This window comes from Aotus nancymaae, unplaced genomic scaffold (assembly GCF_030222135.1).
Source record: "Aotus nancymaae isolate 86718 unplaced genomic scaffold, 86718_ANA_hifiasm-v0.15.2.pri h1tg000108l, whole genome shotgun sequence".
Taxonomy (NCBI): Eukaryota; Metazoa; Chordata; class Mammalia; order Primates; family Aotidae; genus Aotus; species Aotus nancymaae.
The window spans coordinates 35,038,892-35,050,887 of NW_026988523.1; the positions used below are offsets into that span (position 1 = coordinate 35,038,892).

The 11,996-nt window shown below is 43.7% G+C and overlaps 2 protein-coding genes and 1 pseudogene across 3 annotated transcripts in view; 2 read left to right on the forward strand and 1 right to left on the reverse strand.

Moving 5' to 3' along the window:
* Positions 1-474, reverse strand: part of LOC105715477 (GON-4-like protein) — a 34,399-nt gene extending 33,925 nt beyond the window's left edge. For both annotated transcript variants that reach the window (XR_010340416.1, XM_064370703.1), the window contains exon 1: positions 390-474. The gene's annotated coding sequence lies outside the window, so the exon portion shown is untranslated. The remainder of the gene's footprint in view (positions 1-389) is intronic.
* A 249-nt stretch (positions 475-723) lies between these two features.
* LOC105715524 (small ribosomal subunit protein uS12-like) lies at positions 724-1,554 on the forward strand (annotated as a pseudogene).
* Positions 1,555-6,316: 4,762 nt separating this feature from the next.
* On the forward strand, positions 6,317-6,507 carry LOC135272302 (large ribosomal subunit protein eL39-like). Its single transcript, XM_064370704.1, has one exon. It carries the CDS (start codon positions 6,317-6,319, stop codon positions 6,470-6,472), a length of 156 nt encoding a protein of 51 aa, XP_064226774.1. The 3' UTR covers positions 6,473-6,507.
* Positions 6,508-11,996: the final 5,489 nt, after the last annotated feature.

An 11,996-nucleotide genomic window follows, 5' to 3' on the forward strand; every position in this document is an offset into this window, starting at 1 on the left:
GTGTGATCTACTGCACCAGGACCACCTGCACATTTAAAATCGTCCCTCAGGTCCCAAGAGGGAACGGATTTCTGGCCTTAAGGTGGGGCGCAGGGTCAGTGTTCTCCATAGGATTTAGGAGGATGTGCCCCCGAAGCTGCTCCGTCCCTCCACCCCCTGGGCTGCCACAGGAGGACTCGCCGCGAGTTCTTCCCCAGCGCCCACGAGAGGAGGGCGGCGGGCTGCAGGAGCGGGCGAGGAATGGAGCCTGGAAACAGGCCCTGACGGGGCCGGCGCGCCCGCCAGCTCGCGCAGCAAAACTTGGGGCAGCCCGAAAGCCGCGCCGCGCCCCAGCTGTTCGCCGGCGGTCCGGGACTCACCGCCCGCCCGGCCTGGCGCGGCGCCCTCACCTCGGAAACGCTGGGTGGACTTCGCAGGAAACCTTAACTTCCCATCGAAAGGGCAGCCGCGCCCCGCGCCTCGCGCCTGGGCCCGGCTCCCGGCTCCGCTGCTCGCCCGTCCGGCGTTTCCAAAAGCATCGGGCTCACTCAAGCTTGGGCCACCTCGGGACCCTGACCGACCCCTCCCGGCACCGCCGCTGTCTCAACCGCCGCGCAGCTCCTCCTACTGCAGCCCGCCGGCTCCTCCGGGTCACCCCGCCGACAGCCCCAGGCGCAGGCGCTGCGGGGCCTTAAAGGGACCCGCCCCCTCGACCGCACAACCCGGTTAGGGGCTGCGAGGGGGATGGACCGAGTGCAGCGAGGACCGGGAAATCCCTCTCTCCCCTCCGCCTCACGTTCAAAGCACCAGCCCTGGATCCTGCAACTCGCTGATTTCCCCCCACCACTTGAACCGCCCCTGCCAGGTTAAAGACGCCGGAGACGCAACCCCCGGCGGCCTGAGCGATCCCGATCCCGATCCCGCTATTAGGGCTGAAGGCCTCACGCTGCGGCACCGCCCTGAGTCTGACTTCCAGGCCCGGGCACGCGGTGCAGACGCCAGGCTTCGGAAGGCAGCCCCCAGACCGGAGAGGTGGCCTTAGGTCACTCTCAAAGCCGGCAGGGTGGGCAAGTGTCTGGGACTTCGTACTGCTAAGAAGCTCCGTAGCCACCAAGGACACCAGAAGTGGCATGATAAACAGTACAAGAAAGCCCATTTGGGCACAGCCCTGAAGGCCAACCCTTTTGGAGGTGCTTCTCATGCAAAGGGAATCCTGCTGGAAAAACTAGGAATTGAAGCCAAGCAGCCAAATTCGGCCATTGGGAAGTGCGTCAGGGTCCAACCCATCAAGAATGGCAAGAAAATCACAGCCTTTGTTCCCAGTGATGGTTGCTTGAACTTTATGGAGGAAAACGAGGAAGTTCTGGTTGCTGGATTTGGTCGCAAAGGTTGTGCTGTTGGTGATATTCCTGGAGTCCGCTTTAAGTTTGTCAAAGCAGCCAATGTCTCTTTTGGCCCTATACAAAGGCAAGAAGGAAAGACCAAGATCATAAGTTTTAATGATGAAAACACTGTACTAATCAATTTTCATATGGCAAAAAAAAATCAACATGTCAATGGCACTTTTATTTATTTTCTAATTTAAATATATAACAGATTTTGCAGATGGACTTTCACTGAAATAAGCCTTTCAGAAAGAGAAAAACTTTTTAAACAAAATTAGGAAATACCAAGAAATGGGAAGTAAAGCCATGCTGTCCACCCAGCTAAAAACTTGAAAAACTTGAACTTTAAAAACTTTGCGTTTTATCTAATGCAGATGTTTGCATAACTTTAAGTCGTGCCATTATTTAAAGTCAATTTCAATTAACGATTTTATTACAACTGAATCCATCTTGTATAAGAAAAGTAAGATATATCTCTGATAATCTGCCTCTCCCCTCCTATATTCCATCTATCAGCAAATCCTACTGGTTTTTACCATGCAAATTTTCCTTGAGTCTGTCCTCCTCTATCTCCTCCATCACCACCCTAGTCTAGGCTACCTTCGCCTGGGGAGTGGGGGTGGAGAGATGACCTAGTCTTCTTGTGGTTTACACATATCCCCCTTATCACCTCTCTAATCTCAACACAACAGGCAGAGTAGCTTTTTCAAAATATAATGCGACTCTGTCACTTCCCAGCCTAAAACATTTAAACACCTTCCTATTCTCTTAGACAAAACCTCCTAACTAACCAAGCCCTGAATAGCCAGGCACCTTGCCCACCTCTCCATCTCTTCTCACTGCTCAGACCAATTCCATCCTGCCGTCTCTGCTCCAGCCAAACTGGCCTCTTTTATTCCCTACGTACTAGCTTCCTGGCCTCCAGGAAGCCTTTGCTCATGCTTTGCTCTCTGCCTGAAAGTTCTTCCAACCCTCATCCTTCTGACAACAAGTCTAGTATCTACCTCTGAGAAGCACCTTCTGACCTCCCTATGGTGGTCCCTTACTCATGTCTATTACATAAAACTGTAATCGGGTGGTTATTTTGGTGAATTTTTTACTATCAGCTCTGTAAGCCCAGGATTTGGTTTTGTTTGGCTCACGGTTGTATTTCCATGTTTGTTACATACATATTTGTTCATAAATGAGAATGATAGATGCTAGAAGTTGAAGTAAATTTGGCATGAAGTCAGAGAAAGGTAAAATGTCACAATCAATAGGACATTGTATGTCTTTACAGCCAAGGATATTTTCTCATAATGATTATTGGATATTTTTCTCACCTTTATCTTCTCTGCAGGTGAAATAGTTTTAATTAGTATTGATTTATTTTGCCCTCTTCACAGCACTGTGTGTGTGTGTGTGTGTGTGTGTGTGTGTAATACCCTGTTACTGTCATGTGGAAATTATTGCCAGGTACCAAATTACAAAACACACACACACTGTTACATCCTGAATCCTGAAAAGATGTCAAAAGAAAGACCCCAAGAGAAGCTTATTCATCCCCTCACCAAGTCTCTATACTTTTCGACTGGTTAGTTTCAGAAATGCTAGCAAGCAATCCTAAAACTCCGCTAAAAGAAAGAGAATTGTCATATTATGTTTTGGATAATAGGTTTCAGGGTTCTTTTCATACTCTTAAGTCTTTGGAACTTGCTGGAATCAGCATACATCTGCAGGCAGAGGTAAGTGAGATGCATTCCTGACTTTCTTTTTTTTTGAGACGGAGTTTCGCTCTTGTTACCCAGGCTGGAGTGCAATGGCGCGATCTTGGCTCACCGCAACCTCCGCCTCCTGGGTTCAGGCAATTCTCCTGCCTCAGCCTCCTGAGTATCTGGGATTACAGGCACGCGCCACCACGCCCAGCTAATTTTTTGTATTTTTAGTAGAGACGAGGTTTCCAGGATGGTCTCGATCTCTTGACCTCGTGATCCACCTGCCTCAGCCTCCCAAAGTGCTGGGATTACAGGCTTGAGCCACCGTGCCCGGCCTTCATGCTTTCTCTTAATCTGATGCCCAGTTTTATGTGTGCACAGACTCATTTTTCATTTTCATGTAGTCAAAAATTTGCCTCAAGAAGTCTTACCCCAACTTCTTTATGAAAACTTTATCAAAGGTTTATTTCAATCCTATAAGCCTATGATTCAACCCAGTCCTTTCCAGAGAAGTTCTTACATAAGCCAATTCACGTATTTCTGTCCTGATAGAAACCATCAAAAGAGCCACTGGGAATCATTTATTAAACTGAATACAAAAGAAGAATGTCTGGGTACAGACAATCAATTTCTTATCAAAATGATTTAAGGTTATTTGGCTTCATTGAAAATTGAAAAACATCTCAGGGTTCCCAGAGGAAACTTTAATATTTATTGCAGTCTATCAACATTGTATCAGGAATGCTGATATACTCCCAGTAGTGTTGGTGATCACTACAAATCACAAAAGTTCTTTCTAAGCTCAGATTTAGTACAGTTTTCTATCTCATTATTATCTTTTATTTATTTATAATATTTAAAACATTTAAATCCATGTTTATTTTACTTTCTATGTATTATTTTTAGTGAAATATGATTTTGTTTTTGTTTAAATTTCAGCTTTATTTTAGATGCCTGGGGCCCATGTGTAGGATTGTTACATGGGTTTATTGGATGCACATACCAGTGGGTGTAGTACGCAATAGCTAGTGTGTCACTCCACTTCCTGTCCCTCCCTCTCCTCCTCCTGGTAGTCCACAGTGTCTACTGTTCCTGTGCTTATGTACGTGTGGGCTCACTATTCAGCTCCCACTCCTAAGTGAGAACATTTGGTACTTCATTTTGTTTCGTGTTAGTTTTCTCCAGATTATGGCCTCCTGCTCTATCTGTGTTGTTGCAAAAGACATGATTTCATTCTTTTTTATGTAGTATTCCATGTTATGTATGTACCACATTTTCTTTATTTAATCTGCCATTGATGGGCACCTAGATTGATTTCATGTCTCTGCTATTGTGAACAGTCTGATGATGAACATACGAGTGCATGTGCTTTTTTGTTATAATGATCTATATTCCTTTGGGTATATATACCCAATAATGAGATTGCTGATTGAATAGCAGCTCTGTTGTAAGTTCTATGAGAAAACTTTAGACTGCTTTCCACAGTGACTGAACTAATTTACATTCACTCCAAGGGTGTATAAGCCTTTTCTCCACAGCCTCATCAGCATCTGTTGTTTTTTGGCTGTTTGGTAATGGCCATTCTGACTGGTATGAGATGGTACCTCACTGCAGTTTTTATTTGCTTTTCTCTGATGATTAATGATGATGAGCATTCTTTCCAATGTTTGCAGGCTGCTTGTGTGTCTTCTTTTGTGAAGTGCCTGTTCATGTCTCTTTGCCCACTTTTTAATGGGATTATTTGGTTTTTGTTGTTGTTGTTGATTTTTTTAAGTTCCTTATTGATTCTATATATTAGACCTTTGTCAGATGCAGTTTGTGAATATTTCTTCTCATTCTGTAGGTGGTCTGTTTACTCTGTTGGTGGTTTCTTTTTTTTTTTTTTTTTTTTCTTTTAAGACGGGGTTTCACTATGTTGGCCAGGGTGGTCTTGATCTCTTGACCTCGTGATCTGCCTGCCTCGGCCTCCCAAAGTGCTGGGATTACAGGCATGAGTCACCGCGCCCGGCCTGGTGGTTTCTTTTGCTGTGCAGAAGCTCTTTAGTTGAATTGGGTTCCACTTGTCAATTTTTGGTTTGCTACAATTGCTTTTGTGGAGTTGGCCATAAATTCTTTGCCAAGGCTGATGTTGAGAATAATACTTTCTAGCTTTTCTTCTAGGATTTTTCTATGTTGAGGTCTCAGTATGTATTATTTCATTGCAAATGACAACCAACCAGAGATTAATCATTACAAGCCAAGAAAGGAAATCTATTGGTTGCCAGGAAAAATGTCCAACAAATGAAAATTAGTGAGAGAGATTCCTGAGTGTCCCTTTCTGTAAAGCATGGGGCATTGTTTTCTGCAGAGGTCAGCAAACTTTCTGTAAAGGGCAAGAGGGATAGTAAATATTGTAGGCTTACAAGTCAAGAGGCAAAATCGAGAGTATTATGTAGGTGTACATATAACCAAGAAGAAAACAAATTTCTATACCATTTTTCATTGACGAGATCCTAAGTTAACAATGGTAACTGAGTAGAACCTCTCAGGTGGTAAACATTGTTCACATGGAAAGCCTAGATTTGCCCACCTAGGCTCCCTGGTTCAGCCCTCCCTTCCCTTCCCACAGGCCATTTTCTCCCTGCTTCCCTCATTTGAAGAGTTTCCTACAAAAGACCTACTCCCCCAAGAAGCAGTGAAGTGCCCCTGGGCCCACCAAGGCCACACAAATCAAGGGGTGGGTAACCTCACCCTGGCTTGAGCTCAGAGCGGATTTTGAGATCACCTTTGCAAAACAACATCGTGTTGGGAGATGGTCATCAGAGACAAGGCCACAAAGAACACTGCTAGGAGGAGGCGAGAGGAGAGATGCTCAGGGGGAGAAGTGGCCAAGTACCAATACCTCCGCATCCAACCTCACAAAAGACTCCCAGGATGCAGAAATGGACATGGGGCAGGGGAAAACTCAAGCAAGGCTTTGAGGGCTGGTCCTGAGCTCTGTTCTTCTTCCTACAACCTGCTGCACCTGCAGTTTTCTCACCTCAGTTGATGGAAACTCCATCCTTGCATAAGCTCAGTCCAAAAATCTTAGTTTTCTTTTACTGCTGATCTGTCTCTCACACCACATAGCTGATTAGTCAGGGGAATTCACATTAGCCTGAACAGTCTGGTGTGGACCTTAACCCACACCATCCTTTTCTCCCTAGTTTAGAAAACTTGGGAAGTCGTCTCTCTTCCTTTCTCCGCCATCGTGGTGTGTGCTTTACTCCGTTTCTCGTCATGTCTTCTCACAAGACTTTCAGGATTAAGCGATTCCTGGCCAAGAAACAAAAGCAAAATTGTCCCATTCCCCAGTGGATTCAGATGAAAACTGGTAATAAAATCAGGTACAACTCCAAAAGGAGACATTGGAGAAGAACCAAGCTGGGTCTATAAGAAATTACACATGCGATGGCACACAAATTTACACTGTCTGAAGGTCACAATCGTGTTACCAAATCAAGCTGAAAAATGTCACCGCTATCTGGAGAAGTTTGAACAGTTTCCTCTCTGGATCTGTTATGAAGGCATTAGTTAGTACAACCCATAGTGCTTCCATTATTCATGTTAAAAAAAAAAAAAAAGAGGCTTTGGTTGCCTGGGTTCAGTAATAAATATGTGAGACCTTTCACTTCTAAAAAAAAAAGAAAGAAAACTTGGGCAGTCATTTCTCCTGATAAAAACAATGGCATTTCCTTGAAATGTCACAATTTGAATCCTTGCTAGATTCATGGCTCACGTAAGAGCACTGCTTTGTTTGCTAGCATTTCCCCCATCTTTATTTCATGCCTGTTTCACCTGCACTCTTTCCTCTATAGCATGCAATCCAGCTCAGCTGTGCTTTTCTAATCACAGAAATAGCAATAATAGCAGCCTTGCTAACAAATTATTTCTGGTCCCACCACCAGGCAAATACCACAGGATTTAATAGGTAGAGAATCTTAGGATCATCCCTATTGCTTGATGTCATAGACTAAATTGTTTTCCCTGTGAATTCATATGTTGAAAGCTTAACCCCCAACTTGACTATTTGTAGATAAGCTCTTTAAGGAGGTAATTACGGTTAATGAGGTGATGATACCAGTGGGGCCCTGATCTTGTTAGAATGGTGTCAACAGAAGGGGAGGAAGGGCATCGGTGGCTCACGTCTGTAATCTCAGCACTTTGGGAGGCCCAGGAGGGCGGATCACCTGAGGTCAGGAGTTCAAGACCAGCCTGACCAACATGGTGAAACCCTGTCTTATAAAAAACGTAAATAAAATAAAATAAAATAAAAGACTCTCTTTCTCCATGCAGGCACAGAGGAAAGGTTATGGGAAGACATAGCAAGAAAGTAGTCTTCTGCAAACCAGGAAGAGAGGCCTTCCCTGAAACCAACCCTGATAGCACATCCAACCTCAAGAAAGACTCAAGGAGAACTTCTGGCCTCCAGAACCTTGAGAAAATGTCTATTGTTAAGCCATGCTACCTTTGGTATCTTTCTATGGCAGCCTGAGCTGACCAATACCCTTGGTAGGTGGGCAGTATTCACCTAATTGGGCTACATGATGTGAAGTTTAAGTGCCATTAGCAACAGGTACCATCTAATTAAATTGTATAGATATTGCATCTTTTGCACTCATATTGCCTCTCTTTGTTGTAGGTATATTAATGTATGGGAATAGAATTACAAGACCACTCAGTCGGGCGCGGTGGCTCACGCCTATAATCCCAGCACTTTGGGAGGCCGAGACGGGCGGATCACGAGGTCAAGGGATCGAGACCATCCCGGTCAACATGGTGAAACCCCGTCTCTACTAAAAATACAAAAATTAGCTGGGCATGGTGGCGCACGCCTGTAGTCCCAGCTACTCGGGAGGCAGGAGAATTGCTTGAACCCAGGAGGTGGAGGTTGCGGTGAGCAGAGATCATGCCATTGCACTCCAGCCTGGGTAACAAGAGCGAAACTCCATCTCAAAAAAAAAAAAAAAAAAAAAGAATTACAAGACCACTCAAAATGAGAAGAAAAAAAAAGTGAGATGATATCAAATTCCATAATGGCATCCTCTACCCACATCCAGTTCATAGAATCTTTTCAACTGTAGGCTGCATTTGTGTATCCTCAGATTCAATCTGAGTACACAGTTATTTAGACAACCAAGACGATATTTCTAATTTTCTCTATTACCTACTTAGAGAAACAAGTACTTCAATCACCAATTCAAATATTCTTTGAGATAACTTTCCTGAGTTTGATTTTTAAAAATGTGGCATATCCATGTATTGTTGCCTTCTCCTGGGCTAACAATGCCATGTTTACTCTGCTGATTCACACTTGACCATGAACTGGAGTCCCAGCAAATCTTAGCCTCTTGGGAAGTCTATTTTAAGATAGTCCCTATCTCACACTTGTTCTAAGTCTAGTATGCCGATTGAGAAGAAAGTGTCATGTTACAAAAATTCAACTAGAGCTGTGGGGGATAGCTGTGAGTTTCAGTACTGGTCTGGGCCCAGGTTTCCCTTGAGCCTAAATGAATAGGCTCCTTTGCAAGGATCTTCAAGGTGCTCATTACTTTTACCTCATAGCTTCAAAAAGAAGTGATCAGCTAAAAAAAAATTGTGTACTATCCTGAAGGGAAATTAATCCAGAAATAGAGGAGAAGATAAGACATTTATAAAATAGATTCTACAGTTGTTTAAGATGTAGAAAGCTGCAAGAGACAGTGGTTCCCCCTCTACTGACAAGAGAAAGCTGTATGGTCTGCAAAATCATATGTTTGATCCCACCAGAGAGCTGAAGTTGCAAGGCCACTGGATCAACTGAAGTCCAAAGTATAAGAAACTCCCGTGCCGGGCGCGGTGGCTCACGCCTGTAATCCCAGCACTTTGGGAGGCCGAGGTGGGTGGATCACGAGGTCAAGAGATCAAGACCATCCTGGTCAATATAGTGAAACCCCGTCTCTACTAAAAATACAAAAAATTAGCTGGGCATGGTGGTGCGTGCCTGTAATCCCAGCTACTGAGGAGGCTGAGGCAGGAGAATTGCCTGAACCCAGGAGGCGGAGGTTGCGGTGAGCCAAGATCGCGCCATTGCACTCCAGCCTGGGTAACAAGAGCGAAACCCCGTCTCCAAAAAAAAAAAGAAAAGAAAAAAAGAAACTCCCCTAAAGAAGGACAAACACATAAACCAATTTGTGTTTGGCAGATAATGGAAGGAAAATATGGCAGCCATAAATGTTGGTTGAAGAAAATCACTGAGGTTTTCATCATTTCTTACAGGCCAAGTGTGAGCTATTGTGACAGCTTAGAAACTCTGCGAGTCCCAGATACATAGCAAGTTTTTGCCCATTTGCCAGGTCTTTTCCTCCCACATTCCCTGAGTTCTGACAAGGAACCTGTGGCAGGGAAGGAGGATGTCCTGAGCTTGCCTTAGTGGTGTAGGCATATAGGTCATGATTCGCAATCACCAGAGTACAGGCACAAAACCTGGTAGCTTCTCTCACATGAAACAGAAGGCATCTGCCACTGATATTGGAGGAAGGAACCCTTCCTACCCTTGGTCCCAGGTATAGGCCAGCTGCTGAGCTAAGGGTAGACACAAAAGCTGTCTATACTGGACAAGGGGAAGAGACTTGCTCTTGCCCAAGACTTCCCATCATTGAAAGGTAGAGTTCCACTTCCCCTAAAAATGTCACAGAACACTAGGACTCAGGCACCCATGGCCTGGGGTTTGGTACTCACTCAATGCAATCAGTAACTTGAGATGGTTTCAATCAATCATTTGAATTGGTTTCCGATCCTTCCTTTAATGAGGAAAAACCATGATGTGGTACAAAGTTTTCATGTTCAGGAAAGACTGACCTTGTCCTTCAGGAAATTATGTTGATTGGAGCCCTGCCTCTTAACCTCCTTTAGTTGTGTTTACCATTATTAAAATTAAGAGACATTCACTTGGATTATGTGGTAATAATAAAAAAAAAGATGTGCGAATTTCTATTGATTTTTGATCCCAAGCCTTGTATCACTGCTGGACCTTCATATGCGCACTTGAAAACAAAACATGTACAAATATTGCACTGGTTTGAAGATTTTAGTGGTGAAAGTGACCTAATCAGTTATTAGTACTGTATCCAGAAACCAATCTTGGAAATATGAAGTTATGCTCTTTTCAAATAGCTTAAAAGAAGGCCCCATGTGGTGGCTGATGCCTGTAATCCCAGCATTTTGTAAGGCTACGGCGGGCAGATCACCTGAGGCCAGGAGTTTGATACCAGCCTGGCCAACATGGCCAAACCTGGTCTCTACTAAAAATACAAAAATTAGCTGGGCGTGGTTGTGCCTGCCTGTAATCCCAGCTACTCAGGAGGCTGAGGCAGGAGAATCACTTGAACCTGGGAGGTGGGGGTAGAGGTTGCAGTGAGCCGAGATCCTGCCACTGCACTCCAACCTGGGCAACAGAGGGAGACTCTTTCTCAAAATGAATAAATAAATAAATAACATAGATGAAAAAAATTACTGTGTGTTTAGTCTCACCTTTCCTTATTTTATTGTATGCTGTTTAAAGAAAAGGAAATTATCCTCATACTAAATTTCCAAAACTGATTATCTGCATTTACCATTTTGTTCAGTGATGGAGAGAAAAGTTAATTGTCTTATTTTATAAGTTTGGCATACGCCCTGTCACATTTTTGATGCTTTTGTTCACAGTTCTGTCATTAGAATGCTAGCAGCTAGGTACATGCAAGGAGTAACCTAACCACTTTCATACACGGCAGTAACTACTGGACACCAAATCACAGTGTTTTCATTTGTGACGTGTTAGAGAGAAACAGGACTTTCTGCAGTACAAATGCCCTATTAACTAATCCCTGTGCTGTTAGCTTACAGGGCTTTGACTCAGTCCTGCCTTGGCCTCCCAAAGTGTTGGGATTACTGGTATGAGCCACCGTGCCCGGTTGAAATTTTTTTTATATACAAAGTGGTGCCTGGGATTTTAGTTCTGTGTGTGTTATTGGGGCCCAAATGGTTTTTGAGGGGATACAATCCCTGGAAAGTTACTTTGGTAGGAATGGAGAAGGTTTATTGCTCATTCTGTCATTGTAACTTTTGTTATTTATGTAATTTTGAGGACATATAAGTCATGCAGATTCATTAATTTGAAGGGAGTTCCTCCCTTGTAGTTAAGGTGATAGGTTATTTTTTCAAGGGCCCAGCATCAGCTTGGGATTGGGATGGCAGTGTTTTTGAGTGATGGAGATAAAGCCAACAGTCTTTTGCCAGAGCTGGACTGGGGGTACTTAACAGTCTTTGAGTTAAATTTTAAAGATCTTAATAAATACCCAGAATCCATTAATTGCCAGAGAGGTAAAGTAAAAGCCCTGCCATAAAATTAAGCTGATTCCCAGTATACACGGTCCCAGTATACGCAGGCCATGGCTAACCATTATGGGATTAAAATGACTTATCTGTTATTCTGCTGTTTTGAATTGGAACCTCAGGGGGTGTATACCTATCTTCTCAGGAATAATGTTATAAAAATGAATTAATCTGACTGTGGTTTTGCTGTAAGCATAAGCAAAAAATTAATGAAAAAAATGAATTAAAACATTTTGCTTACTTATTACAAAGGAAGTGGTTCTATCCATTTGGAAGAAGGTAATTACACTGTAAAAATACAAAAATTGCCACTATTATCAAACCTACAGTAACTGTGCAGCATAGACACCAAGAAAAGTTGGTAAGCATTCACTTATCTTTTGACTGTCTTTTAAATAGGTATTTCAGGTGTTCCATAGGTTCCCAGGTACAGGAAGCTTCAGGTTACAGGTCTGGGGCTTCAGGTATTGCAGGCTTGACCCTAGAAAGATGTAGCCAACTATCTAATCCTAGTACTTTGACCACGGAAGGCGTCGCCAACACCACTTCTATTTGGGTTGTAGTT